The sequence below is a fragment of the Musca vetustissima genome, unplaced genomic scaffold (genome assembly GCF_032173495.1).
Source record: "Musca vetustissima isolate MV318-11 ecotype Yass unplaced genomic scaffold, APGP_CSIRO_Mvet_v1 utg3448, whole genome shotgun sequence".
In the NCBI taxonomy this organism is placed as follows: Eukaryota; Metazoa; Arthropoda; class Insecta; order Diptera; family Muscidae; genus Musca; species Musca vetustissima.
Window position 1 is genome coordinate 1 of NW_026882699.1, and position 22,941 is coordinate 22,941.

Consider the following 22,941-nt stretch of genomic DNA (forward strand, 5'->3'; position numbering starts at 1 on the left):
TATTCAGTACAGCCTTTCTAATTACTTGTCCAGATTCCCTTTACCGTGGGCTATGTTGTGATGTTGGGCTTTCAATTGTAGGCTATAGATCGACTCGAAAAAAACACAAAGTTTTCGGTCCACATCATCCCATAATGATTATCTGGTCATCACCGAAAATTATAGGCGTTGTCCTTGACCATAACTTAAATAATAGCTGAGTACATAAGCACCTGTAAATATGTATGTGTAACTCCCACATCCGAGTTAAAGGTCAACCACTCCTCTTGGATATTATATCAACTTCTCGGGTCTACCTCCTTCAGGAGTAAATATATACGCCATAGAATACAAATTTTGTCATTTCTCACACAAAAGTCAGAGTCCATTTGAACCGCTGAATATTGGCCAATCTTTACGAAAAGAGTCATGCTTATTCTTTGGCCCGATCCTCTTCTCCATGTAAAAACTCGCGATGTTTGGGTCATAATTGCGGCCTCTGGAGCGACCAGAAAAAAACAACAAAAGTTAAGTATTTGGTTCATTTCATCCCCTAAATATTAACCGATTGGGTCTAGGACCAATACTTCCCGGCGCTACAAACTCCGCATGGCCGCATGGCGTGGATTTGAAAGTCATATTTTTTGATGAGGTTACGAGACGTGGATTTAAAAAATATATTTTTTTGAAAAATAAAAGAGTCTGCATTTAAAAAAAAAAAATTAAGAAATCACAAATCCTGGAATTTTATAAACATATTTTTTGAAGAATCCACAAATCCTGGACAAAAATTCCCCAGTGAAGCATAGGTTTTCTCTACAAAAACGGCCACAGTGAAATTGAGTCTTCCTTGATTGTCCTCGAATGTTCTGTAGAAACATAGCCTCTGTGTAACTGAGTGCGTAGAGGAGGGTCTGCTATAGAAAGAGAGCCTATGCTATACGAAAATGCCCTTTATAAACAGTACACCTTTCGTAGGTCTTCCATAGATAGAGGAGTTCCGATCTGAACTTTCCAAATTTACAGAAGAGTTTTGAAAGTCTTCTGTTGTCAAAAGACCTCTCGAAGTTCGTCTATACAAAAATTCCCCAGTGAAGCATAGGTTTTCTCTACAAAAACGGCCACAGTGAAATTGAGTCTTCCTTGATTGTCCTCGAATGTTCTGTAGAAACATAGCCTCTGTGTAACTGAGTGCGTAGAGGAGGGTCTGCTATAGAAAGAGAGCCTATGCTATACGAAAATGCCCTATAAACAGTACACCTTTCGTCGGTCTTCCATAGATAGAGGACTTCCGATCTGAACTTTCCAAATTTACAGAAGAGTTTCGAAAGTCTTCTGTTGTCAAAAGACCTCTCGAAGTTCTTCTATACACAGAAAAGGTAATTGTTTTGCATGTCTATAAGCCTAAAGAAGGCCCCACACAGATAGCTAGTAGAATAAAAATAGTATAATTAATCGAAATTATTCTACGGACGAAAGTCTTTTCGAAGGACTCCGAACTCTCAAACATACCGAAGGTCTTTAATAAAGAATTCACAAATCCTGGAATTTTATAAAAATATTTCTTGAAGAATACACAAAGTCCGGGGTTTTTAAATAAACTTAAAGAACTAATAAGTGCTGAATTTTGTAAGAAAAATATTTTGAAGAACTCGGAAGGCGTGGATTTGAAACAAATAATTTTGGAAGGGCCCAAATATACGATTAAAAATTATCCTGAAGAGGTATATTAGGTCTGAAAAGATATTCTGTCTATAGAAGAATACATAGATGACCTTCAAAGACCTCTATGTATTCTACTATAGACAGAAACCTTTATCGTTTTTCAATTACTTCCAAACGTTCTCATCATTAGAAGACCCTCTTTCCGACCTCCATAAAAATAAAAACAACAACAACATGAAAATTTAAATAAATTAAATTCAAGAAACCCAAAAAAAAAGAAAAAACGAGGTGAAAGAAAAGAAAACCATTTCGTTTACACTTTCAAATTGAAATACACGATTTCAATTTCAAACAAAATTACAAAAAAAAAGAAGAAGAAAACAGTATCGAAGTATACAAAAAAACTTACCTTTGGAAATTTTGTCTTTTTACATAATTCTCACGAACAAAATCAATAATTTGCTTTTGTGTACGACCGCTATAACTAAAAATGTTTACAAGCAAAAAAACGAAAAATTGAAAACAAATTAATATATTTTTTGGTTAAATATATAAACAAACAGATTACAGATGGTGAATTTGCATGGTTGAACATTTGATGGGATTCAGAGACAGGGGTGGGTGGGGTTGTACAAATTGTACTTAACAATTAACATAGAAAACAACTCCTCCGGAGAATACTTACCGAAATGAACTGCCACGTGACATGACACGGGCCTTACGCCTGGGCGTACTTTGTACCACTGTGCAACGGAAGAAACCATGATTTTCAACACATTTTTTCCAAAAGTTTTTACACTGATTACGACCGGGAAATAGAAATTCCACAGTGTTATTATAGTAACCCTGAAAAAGAGCGGAGATTTAATTTCAAATTCTGAAATTTCAATTCACTTCGTCTACTCACATAACCCTCGGGATGTAATTTAACTAGGAATCGTTTTCGCTTAAATGATATTTTCCGTATCTTAGCCCATGAGAATGTATTGATGCGTGTTAGATTCTGGAAGACTGCTATACCCATGTGAGCTACAGATAGATTTAATGGCATATCATCGTGATCCTTGGCCGGATGCATTTTCATGCCATATAATTCACAACGTCTGGCCGTTTCTAAGAGATTTAAATCGGCCTCAGCTGGGGATTGGCCACTGTAATAAAAACAAAAATCATTTATTTAAAAAAAAAGGTCTTCAGGGGAGGTGTTCCGATACTTACACATGTTTCTTATGATTTTCCATAATTTTTATTTGCATGGCCTCATCCTGATTGGGTACAAAACGATACGATGACAAGTATGTGTGATCGGGATAATCTTCAGCCACATAATCACCACACGAAGCCTGTACAATATAGCTGGCCATAAGGGCGGCGGTATTTTCATTACATTGCAGGCTGCCCGTGGCAAGGTCACGTTTTATTTGGAGGCAAAAGAGATACCTATGGGAAAGGAAGAGAGAGAAAACAAATTAATATAACAACCACAACCAGATAAGATTAGGGACTTTCATAGAGGTCCTAGATATTTTTGTCAATGGAAATGACAGGCCTCAGTGGAGCTGAGGTTCTAGAGATTTTTTGCTATAGAAAGAAAATAGACGTCAGTGGAAATGAGGTTCTAGAGATTTTTTTCTATAGAAAACAATAGTCATCAGTAAAGCTGAGATTTTTTCATAGAAAAAATAGCCTTCAGAGAGGGCTATAGATCTATTCTATAAACAAATCTATAGCCCGCTTCTGCGGAACTGAGGTTCTACAGTTTTTTTTTTCTATAAACAAAGATTTCCCTCGAAATTTTTTCTATAGAAATAATTAGCATCAGTGTAACTGTAGTCCTTGAGATTTTTTTCTATTAAAAGCATAGCTTCACTGTCATTGAGGCCTTAGAGATTTATTCTATAGAAATAAAGGACTGGATGGAACAGAGGACTGGGAGATTTTTTTTTGTAGAAAATAGGTTCTAGAAATCATTTTCCCTTGAAAAAAGCCTTAAATAGAACGGAGGTCCTAGAGATTTTTTCTATAGAAAAAATAAGTCTTAGTGTAACTGTAGAAAAAATCCTTAAAATAGCTTCTAAAAAAAGGACTCACTGGATAGAAAAAAGACTCCTAAGATAATTTTCTATGCGACAAAAATGAGGAGCAGAGGTTCTTCAGATTTGTTCTCCACAAAAAGGCCACAGTGAAACTGTCTCAGCTGGCTTCAATAGAATTGACGATCAAGAGATTTTTCTATTAAAAAATATGCCCTAGATAAGCTGAGTCTAAAGAAATATTTTCTCTACAAAAAGAGACCCGAGAGCAGAGCTTCTACAGATTTTTTTTATCTACAAAAAAGGCCTCACTGAAACTGAGTCTTCCCTGATATTTATCCATTTTTTTTTTCTGTAGAAAAAATAGTCTCTGTGTAGCTGAGGCCCTAGAGGTTTCCTTTTTTACGGAAAAATTATCAAAAGTGTAACAGAGGTCCTGCAGACTGTTTTGTTTAAAAAACAATTCAGAGGAATAGAAGACTTCTTATATTTGGAGAAGTCCTTGCGCAGCCTACAGGAGGCCCCTAGCAGGTCTTATATGGACGATAGAGGTGTTCTATGCGCAGAAGTCTTATCGACAGTGTGCTATATAAATATGGCTTCTGCTGTAGTAAGCGGGCCTCTACTATAAACAGTACACCTTTCGTAGGTCTTCTATAGACAGAGGGCTTCCGTTCAGAACTTCCCAAAGCTCTTCCATATACATTAGTCTTTCGATCATCTGTCGACAGTAGAATAAATCAAAATTATTCTAGGGCTTCTCAAAGATCTACTACAGACTAAGGACCTCTCAATATTCTTCTATAGACAGTAGAATTATCGAGGGTCTTCCATAGATAGAGGATTTTGGAACCAGACCTCCCGAAGGCCTTTTATAGACACAGAAGATCCTCGAAGTTATTATTATGACAGAGAACCTGTTGAAATTTTTCTATAGACAGAATATTTCCAGAAGTTCATTTTACGACAGAAGACCTCTCGAAAGTCTTCTATAGACAGATCTCTCGAAAGGTCTTCCATAGACAAATGACGTTTCGAAGTTCTTCACTAAACGGACCTACAAACCGAAAACCTCTAGAAATTTGTTTATGGACAAAGGGTCTTTCGAAATTCTTCTATAGACGAAAGGTCTCTCGATGTTATTCCATGGTCAGAGAACCTCTTAAAGTTCTTCTATAGAGGGAGAACCTCTCCAAGGTCTCTTATATACAGAGGACCTCTTTATGTTCTTCTATGTACAGAAAATCTCTCAATGTTACTCTATGGTCAGAGGACCTCTAGAAGGTTTTTTATAGACAGCGGACATCTCGAAATGTTTCTATAGACAGAGGACACTTTGAACTTCTTCTATAGATATTTTTTATATACAGAGGACTTTCGAAGTTCTTCTATACACATTGGACCTTTTGAAGTTCTTCGTTATTTTACAGACAGAAAATCTCTCCAAGTTTTTGTATAGACAGGGAATCTTTTGAAATTGAAGAGAATACCTCTCGAAGTTATTCTAAACAGAAGACAGCTCGAACAGGGAATCTCTCAAAGCAATTCTATAGGCAGAAGACCTCTCGAACTTATTCCATAGATATTTTTTAATAGACAGAGGATTTTCGAAGTTCTTCTATAGACGGGGTATCGCTCAAAGTTCTTCTATAGACAGGGAATCTCTTGAAGTTCTTACATGACAGGGAACCTCTCAGTGATTTTATGGTCAAAAATCTATCTCAAAGGTCTTCCTTAGGAATAATACGTATAAAAAGGTCTGGGCATCGTGAAATGCCAAAGAAAAAGGCTAAGGCCCCCGGAATATTTTTTTCTATAGAAGAAATATCAAAAAACAAAAAAAAATCAACAGCTCCCACAGAAAAATGCAAGCAATCCTAAGAGAGTTTCTAGAGATTAAAGACCTCTCACAAATGTATTTTTGAAGGTGTAGTCTCTAAAATTTGTTCAGCTTCTATTTTCTATACATTTTGTTCTGTTTTCGTCAACTCTACCACTTCCAGCTGCGATGAATCTGGTGTATAGAATGCGTATATGAAAAACGCTTCTGACAAGATAACCCGCCTAAAAAAGCCTGAGTTACGATGGGGTTCCAGAGATGCCCAAGAAAAAGACTAAGGCTCCCGATGTTTTTTCTATAGAATAAATATCCAAATAATCTAAATCTTCCATAGCAAAAGACCGACAATCTCCCAGAGAGTTCCTAGAAAAGAACATCTCTCAGGTTTTTTAAAGGTTCAGGACCTCTAAAACTTCTTCTAATTCTAAGTTCATAAAAAAAATTATCCTTATTTCAGAAAACTTACCTCGTATATTCCTCCTCCAGCTGTGATGGATCTGGTGTATAGAATTTGACGCAAAACCTTAACATCGGATCGACAAGGGATAGACCAACCTGGCGATTTAGCGACTTTTCCAGATCTAGCCAATATTTGGTTTGTGTGGTCTTCTCCTGATATTCCAGACCGAAATAGTCCGATTCCAAGAGATTTAGTTGGCGGCAGACTTGTTCGAATAGTACGCGACCCAGTGCTTTGGCCTATAAGGGGAGAGATGAGAAGAGAAAAAGAGAGAAAATTATTAAAAAATTAGTTTATTTTAAAGAAGAGAAGCAAGAATTTTTTTCTTCTGCCCATAGCAGATCTTCCCTAGGGTCTGCTATAGAAAAATGTCCTCTGCTATAGTAGGCGGGCCTCTTCCATAAAAAGTACACCTGTCGTAGGTCTTCCAAACCTAGAAAAATATCCTCAGGTCTTGCAGAATTTTTTCGTTCTTTCTTTGAAGGGAACTGCGGTTTCTCCGATTTTAAATTTGTTCCTTCGCGAAAAGACAAACGTTCTCACAGAAGATCTTTCAAAAGGTGATTAAGCTTCCCAAAGGGGCGGAAGACTTCCCGAGGATTTGCTATAGAAAGAGGGCCACGGCAATAGTAAAAGGGTCTCTTACATAAACATTACACATTTCGCAGGTTTTCCATAGCCAGAGGATATTCGAACCGGAAAAAATAACATCTGTGTAACTGAGGTCCTAGAGTTTTTTTTTCAATAGAAAAAAAAATAACCTCAGTGGAACTGAGGTCTCGCAGATTTTTTTCTAAAAAAAAAGCGCTTCAGAGGATCTTCGGTTTTTGCGATTTTAAATTTGTCCTCGAGAAGACAAATGTTCTTAAAGAAAATCTTTCAACGGTCCAGAAGCAGCCTACGGCCTCGGCTCTAGTAACAGTACCTCTTAAATAAACAGTATAACTTTTGCAGGTCTTCAAAAGACATGGGATATTCGAATATCATTTGTTTAACTGAGGTCCTAGATATTTTTTCTGTAGGAAAAAAACTATCCTCAGTGGGACTGAAGTCTTGTAGACTTTTTCTTTCATCACTGCGGTTTCTCCAATTATAATTTGTTTGCCCCCGAGAAGACAAAAATATCTCTCAAATATCCTTGCCTAGCCTACAGGAGGCCCTAAGCACAAGGCTTCCCGAGTGGCAGAAGACTACCCGAGGGTCTGCTATGGAAAGAGGGTCTCTGCTATCGGTATTTAAGGTGTTAATGTGCCAGTGGCTAATTTTTTAAGATGCCTAGCCTACAGGAGACCCCAAGCACAAGGCTTCCCGAGCGGCAGAAGACTTCCCGAGGGTCTACTATAGAACGAGGGCCACGGCAATATGGAAGAGGCCCACTCTTCCATAACCACTACACATTTCGCAGGTCTTCCATTGACAGGAGATATTCGAACCGGAAAAAATAACATCTGTGTTACTGAGATCCTAGAGATTTTTTCTATAGAAAAAAAAATATCCTCAGTAGAACTGAGGCCTTGTAGATTTTTTCTTAAAAAAAAGGCTTCAGAGGAACTGCGGTTTCTCCGATTTTAAAATTGAGTATCTCTCAAAGTTCCTGGCACAGCAGGCCTCTAAGAGATCTTCTATGGGCAGAAGACTTCCCGAGGATCTGCTATAGAAAGTGGGTCTCTGCTATAGATATTTAAGGTGTTAATATGCCAGCGGCTTATTTTCAAACACAAAAATAAATAAATAAATATTTAACATATTTAAAACATTTATTTATTTTTTTCAATATTTGTTATTGTTGTTATTAAATTGTTTAACTGCCTGTAAAGGCATTAATTAAAATCTCGTCATGGAACCAAACACCACACCATTGGGAGAGCTATTTAACAAACATAGCCCCTTCCTCCCCCCACACACAGAGAGTTCCAGTGTGCTAATGGCAATGCTGCAGTTGCTGTTGGGTTTTTGTTGTTGTAAATTTGCATCATTCCCGTCATAGCTGTGGCACACTTCACTGCACAGCATTCCAAAATAGAGTATTAAATTACCGCTGTTATTGTTGTTGCTGTTGCCATCTCTTTAATTAATTTGTTCTCAATTGGTTCAATGTTGTTGTTATTAATCGAAATGAAACATTAAATAAATATGCAATGACAATAACAACAATAAATATTATATGGAATGCATAAATTTTTAATTGAGGCCCATTTCAGAGATTCAATCAAAGTTGAAGATGACATGAATGTGTGGTCAAAGCCATTCTAATGATGGCTGGAACTAAATATGACAATTTGTATGTCTTTGACAATAATTAGCGTCGCATCGGCAATTTACAACAATTCACTTGTTTCACATGGTCGGTTGTTCGGTTGTTCTTTCTACATTTCTTTTTTTTTTTTTAAATAAAAATGTAGGTCAACGGTTTGTTGTTGTCGATGACAAATCTGATGACATCAAAAGAAATATTTGCTTCCAATAACAACCTTCCGAATACTGGGCATAACAAATTGGTCATTGAAGTGGTCGTCTTTAATCGATTTGTTGCCATCAAGTCACGGCAATTAAGTTTCATTGGTAGAGAGCTCAAGACAACGTCAATGCAATTGTTGCAACGTGAGGTCCAAAAGTATATTTTTTATTTATAGATGTGTGTCACGCAATGACATTTATTCAGGAAGAGGCATTAATAATTTAAATCGAAATGTCTTTTAAGTAAAAAATCGAAATCTCCAAACAAGCAAAAAAGAAAATGACATTAAGTTCGGCCGGGTCGAGATTTTTATATCCTCCAACATTGGTGTACATTCACAATTTCGTTAAATTGGTCGGTACATTTACATAGAGACTATGCTATTGCCTTATGAGATAGTATGTTGTTCCTGCATTCCATATAATAAAAAGTTTATCTTACAATAAAAACTATGACATTGATCCAACGGGCCACCCTGACATTAAATCCTGTGTACGTGTATGGTGGGACTTTTTTGTGTAGGCTACATGAAAATTTGAACTTATAAAGAAAATGTTTCGCAAAAATCAGTTTTACCCTCCAATATCCTGGAATGCAAAATTACAGCCACTACAATGGGAAAATGTGCCTAAGCCCTTAAAAATACAAACATCAACGCTCTAACCTTATATGACAGGGTTATATTAAAAGATGGACCTATATTCCATATTTTCTGTACATATGTGAGGCATATATGTCCGGCCATTTAATAGCAAATTACAACCACATTGGTGGGAAAATGCGGCTAGAGCCTTGAGAATATCTAAAATTGTTCATAGTATTTAATATGGGAGCTATACCAAAATTAGGAGGTAATTAAGTTGAAAAACGTGTCCAAACCTCCAAAAACGATAAAATACCTATATATGGGGGTTATCCTTTTTGGTAGAGGAGGTTATCCTTTGGGAGATTTCCTGCTCAGTCTTCTGAGGTGTATTTTTTCTATAGGAATATATTCCTCAGGCTCCTGAGTTTTCATACATTCCATGGTAAACTTAACTTTTCAGACAAACATGACGATTTTTTCCAGACCTCCAGGGCCTGAGAAAATTCTTTCTATACAAAGAACACACCTCAAGGCTTGAGGTGTCTTCTTAGTCCTTGGGGATGTCTTTCTTCTGTATAAAATATTCCTCAGTTGTAATTTTTCTATAGAAAAAAATCCATATGTATCTTTTTTCTACTGGAAAATTTCTCACATCTCTAAGGTGTCTTCTTTAACAGAAAAACAAATTCTCAGTTCTCTGAGTGTCTTCTTTCAATAGAAAAAAATACTCAGTTCCCTGAGGTGTCTTTTTTTTATAGAAAAAAGTCCTCAGGCCACTGGAGTGTCTTTTTTCTATAGAAAAAAGTCCTCAGGCCACTGAGGTGTCTTTTTTTATAGAAAAAAAAAATTGGTCAGAGTATCTAATATGGGAGCTATACCAAAATTAGAACCAATTCAGTTGAAAAACATGTCCAAACCTCCAACAAACGATAAAATACCGATATATTGGGTTATCCTTTTTGGTAGAGGGAGATTTCCTGCTCAGGCTTCTGAGGTGTATTTTTTCTATAGGAATACATTCCTCAGGCTCCTCAATTTTCATTCATTCTATGGTAAAATTAACTTTTCAGGCAAACATGACAATTTTTCCAGACCTCCAGGGCCTGAGAAAATTCTTTCTATACAAAAAACACACCTCAAGGCTTGAGGTGTCTTCTTAGTCCTTAGGGATGTCTTTCTTCTGTATAAAATATTCCTCAGTTGTAATTTTTCTATAGAAAAAAATCCATATGTATGTTTTTTCTACTGGAAAATTTCCCAGATCTCTGAGGTGTCTTCTTTAACAAAAAAACAAATTTTCAGTTCTCTGAGGTGTCTTCTTTCAATGGAAAAAATCCTCAGTTCCCTGAGGTGTCTTTTTTCTATAGAAAAAAGTCCTCAGGCCACTGAGGTGTCTTTTTTATAGAAAAAATTCTTTAGGTCACTGAGAATCATAATAAAATACTCCACAATTTTTTCTGTAGGAAAAAGACACCTCCGGGGCTTGAGGATTTTTTTCTATAGAAAAACAGACACCTCTGGGACCTTAGGCGTTAGGAGTGACAAATTTAATAAACACTCCACCTTGTCGTAGAGGGAATATTAACAGCCTTAGTAGAGGATGTAGTTGTTGTTTTTTTTTTTTTTTTTTTAAATAGCCTCAGTTGGACAGATATACTAGAGATTTTTTTCTATAGAAAAAAGCCTTTGTACAACCGGTCCGGAATATTTTTTCCTATAGAAAAAAAACAAATAATCTCGGTGTAACTTAGGACCGGAAGAAAATAATATAGGCAAAGTAGAATTGCGGCTTTGTAGATAAATCCCTCAATGAATAACCTTTAAGAGATCGTCTGCTGATAGAATACCATTCGGATGTCTTGTATGGACAAATCTATTTCGAAGGTCTTCTCTAGACATGGACCCTCTTGAAGTTCTTCTATAGACAAAAGACCTCATAAAGTTATTTTACAGACATAGGGACCTATCGTAGGTCTACTATATACAGATGACCTCTACATATTCTCTTATAGACAGTAGACATCTCAATGTTGCTACATGGTCAGAGGAACTCTAGAAGAATTTGCATAGACAGAGGATATCTGAAAGTTCTTCTATGGACAGAGGACATCTGGAAGTTCTACTATGGACAGATGACACCTACAAACAGAAGATGATCATTTTATAAAAAGAGGATTCTTCTCTAAGTTCGTCTATAGATAATAGACCTCCCAAAGTTATTTCTATAGACAGAGGACCTTTTGGACTTCTTCTATAGACAGAGAATCTTTTGAAGTTATTTTATAGACATAAGTCTATAGGATACATACAAATGTATCCTATAGACAGATAAATTCTCGAAGTTCCTTTATGAAAGAAAACGCCTCAAACTTATTGTATATAGAGAGGAGATGTAGTCAAAATATATCTCAAAAGTCTTCTTATAGACAGAATACGTCACGAAGTCCTTAGTAGATATAACTATTAAATGACTTCGATATAATGAAGTTCTCTCGATGTGCACTACATAGAAACATAAATGAAATCCTTTATGCGGAAATTTTAATAAAAATGGGGATATTCACTTTTAAAAAAATGTATAAGTTTTATTGGGAAATCTTGGAGGGCATAAAAATATCGACCAGTTAAAACTTTTCGAAATTTTTACACGCTTTATTTATTGTTTACGTTATTTTTATCGAAATAATTTATTTGCCCAGTCTTTTTCTAAGCTATTATTTATCGAACCTGTCATAAAAGATAACAAAATATTTACAATCACATCGACAATGTCGTTCCGATATTACAATTAAATTCCTAAACAAATATCTGATAAATTATTAATGCAATATTTCCCCCCTCCGCAAATATTGAAGATATGTGGAACGTCAGTATTTCACAGAGATCAAAATTTAAGGTAATGGCATTTTTTATAATTTTTATAAATAACAAAAAAATATTTTCATTTAAACTTCTTGACAATCTCCACTTAATAGATATTTAATTTTATCCAAGTACAACCAACCATCGGACACAACCATTCAACCCAACATTACCATGAACAAACCTTAAATGAAAAAATGTTTTTTTTTCTGTTCCTTATTTATTAACAAAGTTGGTGACATGGTCGTGTATTTTATGACCAAATAGGCTTAGAGAGAGTGGAGGCAATGGAGGACCGGCTGACTGAAAAAGTCAAGAACGTGCTTAACATGTCTTATGAGCCATGCTGAACAAAAAAAGCAATAACAAACTATGGTTGTTATTTTTACCGGCTTCTTTTTGTCGAGGTTTGGTTGTGTGGTCAATGTTGCACGAAAAAACACAGTAGAGAGGCCTAACCAATGGTCCCCCACCATATATGAATTGAGCATGTGTTGAGTAGCGTGTCTGTTCTTTATGAGTAACAAAAAAAAAAAACAACTATCATTGCAACTGTTTTCCATGTAGGATCTACATTGCAGAGGACAGGAACAGGTAGTAAGTGTGAATTTATTGGCGAGCATTTTTTTTATAGCAAAAATATATCTCAGGGCCCTACGAAAATTTTCTTCTATAGAAAAAACTCAACTCATGGAACTGAGGATTTTTCCTATAGAACAAATACAATATACACTTTTTCTATAGAATAAAAGACCTCAGGAAAACTGACAAATTTTTTTCTATAGAAAAAAGACCTCAGGAGATCTGATGAATTTTTTTCTATAGAAAAAATACCTCAGGAGACCTGATGAATTTTTTTCTATAGAAAAAAGACCTCAGGAGACCTGATGAATTTTTTTCTATAGAAAAAAGACCTCAACGTAGACCTGACGTATTTTTTCTATAGAAAAAAGACCTCAGGCGAGACTGACGAATTTTTTTCTATAGAAAAAAAGGCCTCAGGCGAGCCTGACGAATTTTTTTCTATAGAAAAAAAGACCTCAGGCGAGCCTGACGAATTTTTTTCTATAGAAAAAAAGACCTCAGGCGAGCCTGACGAATTTTTTTCTATAGAAAAAAGACCTCAGGCGAGCCTGACGAATTTTTTTCTATAGAAAAAAAGACCTCAGGCGAGCCTGACGAATTTTTTTCTATAGAAAAAAAGACCTCAGGCGAGCCTGACGAATTTTTTTCTATAGAAAAAAAGACCTCAGGCGAGCCTGACGAATTTTTTTCTATAGAAAAAAAGACCTCAGGCGAGCCTGACGAATTTTTTTCTATAGAAAAAAAGACCTCAGGTGACCTGACGAATTTTTTTCTATAGAAAAAAAGACCTCAGGTGACCTGACGAATTTTTTTCTATAGAAAAAAAGACCTCAGGTGACCTGACGAATTTTTTTCTATAGAAAAAAAGACCTCATGAGACCTGGCGAATTTTTTTATATAGAAACACAGACCTCATGAGACCTGACGAATTTTTTTCTATAGAAAAAAAGACCTCAGGAGACCTGACGAATTTTTTTCTATAGAAAAAAAAGACCTCAGGAGACCTGACGAATTTAGAAGAGAAATAAATTGTCGAATAATATATGCAGTTTTATAAGGATTTTTGTAGGCCCCTTTTAACAAATCCCTTAAATCTGTACACCCCTTCCTACCTAACCAGAAATAAATGTTTGTAAGTTCCGAACATCATTTATTCTTCTTCCATTATAATTATTAATTAATTTAATTTGTTTATTACTTAAATGACCTCTAACCGGTATGAAAGACATAAACCTTGGATGCGAACAAACATAATCACATTCCAGAAATATGGTCCCACCACAAATACATACTCCTCCCTTCATTTACAAAGTACTAACAAATAGTGGCTTCTTCATTTGTGGCTACCTCTACAGCTCCCTCCAACAGACACACACACTCACACATATTGGACCTATAATTGGAAGTTACGTTCAAACAATTAATTTGTTAGCAAGAAAGGGATATGCAGAAGTTGAAACAGGTGGTGCGGGGCCCAATGAATTATATGGTAAATACTAAAATATGCACAACTAATGTTGTCGATGAGCCCGACTACAGCGTGGTTGCTGGCTGGATGGAAATGTCCAACTAAAATTAAAATAACCTAGCAAAGAATTATTAATGGCTATTTGGGTATGCAAAGAAATTTACACGCGCACACATACATACTTCTGAGTGTATGTGTGTAAGATTGAGCAGTTAATAATTTTGTTAAGCTCCATGAAGTTGAGTAGATATTTTGCTATTTAAAGACCCAAAGGATACTTTGATTTTATAATAATTATTTATAGGAGGAAGGACAGTAGGGTTAATGAGCAGAATAATCTTCTGCTCTCCGATGAAAAAAATCATCACAATTTCTGCGGTCTATTTTTCTATAAAAAATCGTTAGGTCACCTCACGTCTTTTTTCTATAAAAAAAAATTCGTCAGGCCTCTTCAGGTCTCTTCAGGTTTTTTTATAGAAAAAAATTCATCAGGTTTCCTGTGGTCTTTTTTTCATAGAAAAAAAAATCGTCAGGTCTCCTGAAATCTTTTTTTATAGAAAAAAATTCGTCAGGTCTTCTAAGGTGTCTTTTTTCTACAGTAAAAAAAATCCTCAGGCCCATGAGGTGTCTTTTTTCTACAGAAAAAAATTCCTCAGGCCCCTGAGGTGTCTTTTTCCAATAGAAAAAAATCCTCAGGCCCCTGAGGTGTCTTTTTTCAGTAGAAAAAATTCCTCAAGCCCTTAGGTGTCTTTTTTCAATAGAAAAAAATCCTCAGACCCCTGATGTTTTTTTTCTATAGAAAAAAATTCCTCAGTCCCCTGAGGTGTCTTTTTGCTATAGAAAAAAAATTCGTCAGACCCCTGAGGTGTCTTTTTTCTTTAGAGAAAAATTACTCAGGCCTCTGAGGTGCCTTTTCCTATAGAAAAAAATCCTCAAGCCCCTGAGGTGTCTTTTTTCAGTAGAAAAATTCCTCAAGCCCTTAGGTGTCTTTTTTCAATAGAAAAAATCCTCAGACCCCTGATGTTTTTTTTTCTATAGAAAAAAATTCCTCAGTCCCCTGAGGTGTCTTTTTGCTATAGAAAAAAAATCCTCAGACCCCTGAGGTGTCTTTTTCCCTGAGGTGTCTCAGGTCCCTGAGGAATTTTTTTCTATAGAAAAAAATCCCTGAGGTGTCTTTTTCTATAGAAAAAAATCGTCTGGTCTCCTGAGTTCTATTTAGCTATAGAAAAAGTCCGCACGTCTAATTATTTCTTACTTTAAATCTTAAATTCCGTCAAGCCCTGCCATTTGAAATACACCATTTATTCAGCCCCGCATTTTTGTGTGACAACAAAAAGATCCCCTTCCTGCCCTCACTCCCTACTTTCATATCCTGCATTCGTTGAGTGCCACTATTCCTAGTTTTGTTCTGCATAGTGTGGCCCTAAGGCTAAGGGGAAATACATTGCGCTGAAAAAGAACAGAGAAAAAAACTTTTCTTCTTCAAACACAAAAAAGTTCTTTTGCAACATTTTTCTCCCGTTCTCTGTTTGCTCTTTTGTGTGATGTTTTATGAGCTATTATTGCTGTTGTATTTGTTGTTGTTGCTGCTGCTGCTACTGTGTTATTGTTGCCAGTTTCTGGAATGCCAAGCTCTTAAATATTTGCGAATAACTATTTTCATTTTGAGGTTGAAGGAATAAAACGCTTGTGATGAATAGTTGCAGTGCTGGGCAGGAATGATGAAATATTTGGGGAGGGAAGTGTTTGCAAATATTTGATTACAACCAAAGGCAATGATGTAGGACAGATTGCGGAATATGATGATGATGCTGATGGTGGTAATGGTATTGGAACTAGGAAGTTACACAGTGGCTAATGTGAAAGTGTGTTGATAGACTGTCGAAGGATAGGTCTGAGTGTTCGCCGGCCGGCAATCTCTCAGTTCCCCAATACCACTGTAGTAATAACTTATTGATTTGTTTTGTGCTTCTTGTAGTTCGCTAGGCATAATGGTTTTTGTGCATTGTTTGCTAGAAATTACCGGCATTTTTCGGTTTTGTTTTTTATTTAGCGGAAAACAGCATTGGTCGCGTGTCCATAAAACATTTTCCGGGGTTTTTCCCAAAGCACATAACCATAAAGAAGAGAATAATAAAACAAAGTTTTGTTTGTTTTAATAAAAAAAGAAGAATGGTGGAGAGGCTAAATTAATTGGTAGTGAGCATTATGCGAACATTCAGGTGGGACGTACAATTTTCAGAGGCATGCATATTTTTTATTTAGAAAAAGTATAAAAAATAGACCTCAGGCGAGCCTGACGAATTTTTTTCTATAGAAAAACAGACCTCAGGCGAGCCTGACGAATTTTTTTCTATATAGAAAAACAGACCTCAGGCGAGCCTGACGAATTTTTTTCTATATAGAAAAACAGACCTCAGGCGAGCCTGACGAATTTTTTTCTATATAGAAAAACAGACCTCAGGCGAGCCTGACGAATTTTTTTCTATAGAAAAAAAGACCTCAGGCGAGCCTGACGAATTTTTTTCTATAGAAAAAAAGACCTCAGGCGAGCCTGACGATTTTTTTTCTATAGAAAAAAAGACCTCAGGCGAGCCTGACGATTTTTTTTCTATAGAAAAAAAGACCTCAGGCGAGCCTGACGATTTTTTTTCTATAGAAAAAAAAGACCTCAGGCGAGCTTGACGAATTTTTTTCTACAGAAAAAAAAGACCTCAGGCGAGCCTGACGAATTTTTTTCTATAGAAAAAAAGACCTCAGGCGAGCCTGACGAATTTTTTTCTATAGAAAAACAGACCTCAGGCGAGCCTGACGAATTTTTTTCTATAGAAAAACAGAACTAAGCGAGCCTGGCGAATTTTTTTCTGTAGAAAAAAAGACCTCAGGCGAGCCTGACGAATTTTTTTCTGTAGAAAAAAAGACCTCAGGCGAGCCTGACGAATTTTTTTCTGTAGAAAAAAAGACCTCAGGCGAGCCTGACGAATTTTTTTCTATATAGAAAAACAGACCTCAGGCGAGCCTGACGAATTTTTTTCTATATAGAAAAACAGACCTCAGGCGAGCCTGACGAATTTTTTTCTATAGAAAAACAGACCTCAGGCGAGCCTGACGAATTTTTTTTATATAGAAAAACAGACCTATAGAAAAACAGACCTCAGGCGAGCCTGACGAATTTTTTTCTATAGAAAAACAGACCTCAGGCGAGCCTGACGAATTTTTTTCTATAGAAAAACAGACCTCAGGCGAGCCTGACGAATTTTTTTCTATAGAAAAACAGACCTCAGGCGAGCCTGACGAATTTTTTTCTATATAGAAAAACAGACCTCAGGCGAGCCTGACGAATTTTTTTCTATATAGAAAAACAGACCTCAGGCGAGCCTGACGAATTTTTTTCTATATAGAAAAACAGACCTCAGGCGAGCCTGACGAATTTTTTTCTATATAGAAAAACAGACCTCAGGCGAGCCTGACGAATTTTTTTTTATATAGAAAAACAGACCTCAGGCGAGCCTGACGAATTTTTTTCTATATAGAAAAACAGACCTCAGGCGAGCCTGACGAATTTTTTTCTATATAGAAAAACAGACCTCAGGCGAGCCTGACGAATTTTTTTCTATATAGAAAAACAGACCTCAGGCGAGCCTGACGAATTTTTTTCTATATAGAAAAACAGACCTCAGGCGAGCCTGACGAATTTTTTTCTATATAGAAAAACAGACCTCAGGCGAGCCTGACAAATTTTTTCTATAGAACAAAGACTTCAGGAGACCAAACGATTTTTTTCTCCACAAAAGAATAGACCTCAGGAGATCTGGAGAGAAGAAGACCTGATTTTTTTTAAATGGAACCTTAGGGTTTTCTGAGTTATTTGTTGATTTGTTTAAGACCCGCCTTAATGTCTCTGTATTGCGTGTGTACTCATAATACACTTCTAATGTAAACAATTAGTTGTTGTTCATCAACATGTCAGTCACTGGTGGTAGTGGTGGCTCTGCTGCTGCCGCCCGTGTAGTTGTCAGTTGTTTCTGATCTTGTTAATATCTTTGTTTTCTATGTTCGAGTTCGTGGCGTTTCTTCAGATGTTTTACCAGATGTTGTGTTGTGGCAGCCAAACACATGCACACACACACACACACACCTAATAAACATTATTACCATCCGCCCGTTCCCTTTATCCCACCGCCTAACACTTTTTATATGGCTCTAGTAGAAACATTCTGTTGATAGAAGTCGGCACGAACATCATTAGCAGTAGCAACATCAGCTTCGTCAGTATTTTCCATAGCCTTAGCCATTTGCTGATGCTGCTAATTTCGGAAATTCTTTTCGTTTATTAAAACTTGATCATGCCATTAGTGCTGGCATCCATCAGTGGGTTCATTTGACGGAATGGATTCAAGCATTCGGTATAAGTAGTTTATGGAGATTTTTTCTTTTTATTTTTTTGTGAACATATGTCGGGTCTGCTGGACTCCATCATTTATAAATAAATCGTTTATTTGCCAAAGGCAATATAACATGTGTAGTGTTGTAGAATGTGTTGTTGTTGTTGTTGCTGTGGTATGGGTGCGGCCAAAACAAATTTATTTAGTATCGTAATTTAATATTAAGTCAATAAACATTGAAAAGTTAATCAAGCAAACGATTGGAAAGAGTAAAGAAGGAAGAGACACTCGCTAGGGGTCCTGGCGATTATTTTTCTCTAGAAAAAGAAATACCTCAGATGAGCCTGTGGGATTTTATTTCTATAGAAAAAACCACAGGCGAGTCTGTCGCATTTTTTTATAGAAAAAGAAAGCCCTCTGGAGATCGAACGATATTTTTGTTCTAGTAAAATATACCAAAAGATTTTTTTCTATAGAGAAAATACCTCAGGCGAGCCTATCGGATTTTTTTTTTATAGAAAAAGACCTCAAGCGAGTCTGTCAGATTGTTTTCTATAGAAAACGAAAGACCTCAGGCGAGTCAGACGAATTCGTTTCTATAGAAAAAGAAATCGTCCAGGCGAGCCTGCCAAAAAGAGAGACCTTAGGCGAGCTTGTCGGGTTTTCTATAGAAAAAGACCTCAGGTAAGCCTGTCGGATTTTTCCCCTTGAAAAATAACTCATGCGAGCCTAATGATTTTTTTTCTATAGAAAAAAGCCAGATTTTCCCTTTAGAAAAATACATCAGGCGAGCATGTCAAAATTTTTCTATAGGAAAAGACCTCTAGGAAAAGACTGTCGCATTTTTTATAGAAAAAGAAAGCCCTCTTGATATCGAACGATTTTTTTCTAGTAGTATAGACCAAAAGATTTTTTTTCTATAGATAAAAGACCTCAGGCGAGTATATCGGAATTTTTTTTATAGAAAAAGACCTCAAGTCAGATTGTTGTCCGACGAATTCGTTTCTATAGGAAAAGAAATCACCCAGGCGAGCCTGCCAATTTTTTTCTATAGAAAAAGAGAGACCTTAGGCGAGCTTGTCGTATTTTCTATAGAAAAAGACCTCAGGCAAGCCTGTCGGATTTTTTTTCCGTTGAAAAAGAACTCATGTGAGCCTAATGTATTTTTTCTATAGAAAAAGACCAGATTTTTCCTTTAGAAAAATACATCAGGCGAGCCTGTCAAAGTTTTTCTATAGGAAAAGACCTCTGGCAAACCTGTCGGATTTTTTCCTATAGAAAACCTAGGTCCTCAGGGACATAATGAAGATTTCTAACGAAGATTTTTAAGACCAGCATGAGCTCAATAGTGGTGGGTTTTTAAAGAAGATTTCTGACGAGAATTTTAAGGACCAGCTCCATAGGCGTGGATTTTTAAAGATGATTTCTGACGAGGATTTTAAGGACCAGCTCCATAGGCGTGGATTTTTAAAGAAGATTTCTGACGAGGATTTTAAGGACCAGCTATATAGGCGTGGATTTTTAAAGAAGATTTCTGACGAGGATTTTAAGGACCAGCTATATAGGCGTGGATTTTTAAAGAAGATTTCTGACGAGGATTTTAAGGACCAGCTATATAGGCGTGGATTTTTAAAGAAGATTTCTGACGAGGATTTTAAGGACCAGCTATATAGGCGTGGATTTTTAAAGAAGATTTCTGACGAGGATTTTAAGGACCAGCTATATAGGCGTGGATTTTTAAAGAAGATTTCTGACGAGGATTTTAAGGACCAGCTCCATAGGCGTGGATTTTTAAAGAAGATTTTTGGGACCAGGCGTCCATTTTTAAAAAGATTTTTGGGACCAAGCGTCCATTTGTAAAGAAGATTTCTGGCGAGGATTTTAAGGACCAGCTCCATAGGCGTGGATTTTTAAAGAAGATTTCTGACGAGGATTTTAAGGACTAGCTCCATAGGCGTGGATTTTTAAGGAAGATTTCTGACGCGGATTTTAAGTACCAGCTCCATAGGCGTGGATTTTTAAAGAAGATTTCTGACGGGGATTTTAAGGACCAGCTCCATAGGCGTGGATTTTTAAAGAAGATTTCTGACGGGGATTTTAAGGACCAGCTCCATAGGCGTGGATTTTTAAAGAAGATTTTTGGGACCAGGCGTCCATTTTTAAAGATGATTTCTGGCGAAGCTTTTTGGGACCAGCTCCATAGGCGTGGATTTTTAAAGAAGATTTTGGGACCAGCTTGCGCTCCTTTGGCCTGGATTTTTAAAGAAGATTTTGGGACCAGCTTGCGCTCCTTTGGCCTGGATTTTTAAAGAAGATTTTGGGACCAGCTCCTTTGGCCTTGATTTTTAATGAAGGACCAGCTCGAGATTTATGAGTGGAGATTTTTAAAGAAGATTTTGGGACCAACTTGCGGTCCTTTGGCCTTGATTTTTAATGAAGGACCAGCTCGAGATTTATGAGTGGAGATTTTTAAAGAAGATTTTTAGGGATAGGCGTTGATTTTTTTAGATATTTTTTTGAGAACCACAGGCGTGATTTTTATACCCTACACTACTATGTTGTCAGGGTATTATAGCCTTGTGCAGCCCCAAGAGTTTGTAACGCCGCGAAATATTGGTTCTAGACCCACCTTTAAGTATACCGATCGTCATATCTCGAATAGCTGAGTCGATCTAGACATGTGTGTCTTTCCGTCCGTCCGTCTGTCCATTATAATTTGTAAAGACGATACAGGCCACCGTTATGGACCAATCTTCACGAAATTGGGACCGGTTCTAGCCAATGAAGACTCCTATTGTTTTTGGTAAAGATTGGTTAGTATTTAGGGGATGATATGGACCAAATACTTAATTTTTTGTCAGTTTTTCTGGTCGCTCCAGAGGCCGCAATTATGGCCCGAACATCGCGAAATTTTACATGGATAAGGGGATCGGGTCAAAGAATAACCATGCCTGTTTTGATAAGGATTGATCAATATTTAGCGGGTCAAATGGACCCTGACTTTTGTGTGAAAAATTACAAAATTTGTATTCTATGGCGTATATATTTACTCGTGAAGGACATAGGTCCGAAAAAGGGGAGTAGTTGACCTTAAGAGGAGTGGTTGATCTTAAATTGATACCAATTATATGGTCGTATGTACTCTGATGTGGGAGTTACACTTAAATATTTACGGGTACTTACGTATTGAGATATTATTTATTAACCCATTACCACACTAGAGGTCGGTAATATAGCGCTGATCGCTTTGAAATTTTCTATGAAGTTCTAGGTATGGTCAAGGACAACGCTTATAATTTTCGGTGATAATCAGATAATAATTTTGGGATGAAGTAGACCGAAAACTTATTTTTTGGGTGTTTTTTTTTCGAGCCGATCTAATAGGCCACAATTGAAAGCCCAACATCACAACATAACCCAAGGTAAAGAGAATCTGGCCAAGTACAGCCCTCGTCTACAGAATATTAGAAATATTTGTTGACATCTAGTCGGTCAAGAGGGTGCAAATATCGCGACATATTGCCCAAGCTCAGAATATATAACCACTGAAAGTTAGATTTTCGTGGAAGTTGTGTAGGTAGGGTAGGGTAGAGGTCGGAAATATAGCGCTGATCGCTTTGAAATTTTCTATGAAGTTCCAGGTATGGTCAAGGACAACACTTATAATTTTCGGTGATGATCAGATAATAATTTTGGAATGAAGTGAACCGAAAACTTATTTTTTGGGGTTTTTTTTCGAGCCGATCTATAGGCCACAATTGAAAGCCCAACATCACAACATAACCCAAGGTAAAGAGAATCTGGCCAAGTACAGCCCTCGTCTACAGAATATTAGAAATATTTGTTGACATCTAGTCGGTCAAGAGGGTGCAAATATCGCGAAATATTACCCAAGCTCAGAATATATAACCACAGAAAGTTAGATTTTCGTGGAAGTTGTGTAGGGTATCATATGGTCGGCAACGTCCGACTATACTGCTCCGTTCATTGGTTTAAAAATATATTCTACATAGGTGTGTATTTCCAAAAATATATTTAGGGCTATCTTGAGCTCAGCTTGAGCTATATAGGGTTGGATTTTTTATGAGATTTAGCGCTATACCACAAAAACATTGGTGTGGATTTTTAAAGAATACCTTGTGGGTCATTACAATTCCATCGGTTTGGATTAAAAAAGATTAACAGGTGGGTAGACTTGTTTACTCTGAAGATCTTTTCTATATAAAAAAACACCTCAGAAGGGACTTAGAAGCATTTTTCTATAGAAAATCCCACCTCGGGGTGATCTGCGGAATTTTTTCAATAGAAAGGAGATATCCCAACGCAGCGTGATATATTTTTTTCATAGAAAAAAGGTAAATCATCGAAGCTTGAGGTTTTTTTTAAGATTAATACATCTCAGAGGTTTCTGATGATATTTTAATTAGAACAAAATTATTTTTCTATAGAAAACAAAATTGTCCTATTTTTTATTTTCTATATAAAAAAATAATTATAGAAAAACTCTCAAGGATTTTTCCTACAGAAAAGCGTATTTTTTATTAGTGTGTGTGTTTTTTTTATCGCTAACCTATATTGACACTCTGCAGTTAGTTGACCTATAAACTCGTCAATCATTGC

General features: G+C 36.5%; 1 protein-coding gene across 1 annotated transcript in view; it reads right to left on the reverse strand.

Annotated features, from left to right (window-relative positions):
* Positions 1-2,049: 2,049 nt before the first annotated feature.
* LOC133329303 (FERM, ARHGEF and pleckstrin domain-containing protein 1-like) overlaps positions 2,050-22,941 on the reverse strand; it is a 36,018-nt gene continuing 15,126 nt past the window's right edge. Inside the window, exons 2-6 of the mRNA XM_061537793.1 lie at positions 5,984-6,216; positions 2,863-3,084; positions 2,552-2,795; positions 2,330-2,490; positions 2,050-2,128 (exon numbers count right to left, since the gene is read on the reverse strand). Of these exons, the coding sequence (XP_061393777.1) occupies positions 2,050-2,128; positions 2,330-2,490; positions 2,552-2,795; positions 2,863-3,084; positions 5,984-6,216 (939 nt within the window). The remainder of the gene's footprint in view (positions 2,129-2,329; positions 2,491-2,551; positions 2,796-2,862; positions 3,085-5,983; positions 6,217-22,941) is intronic.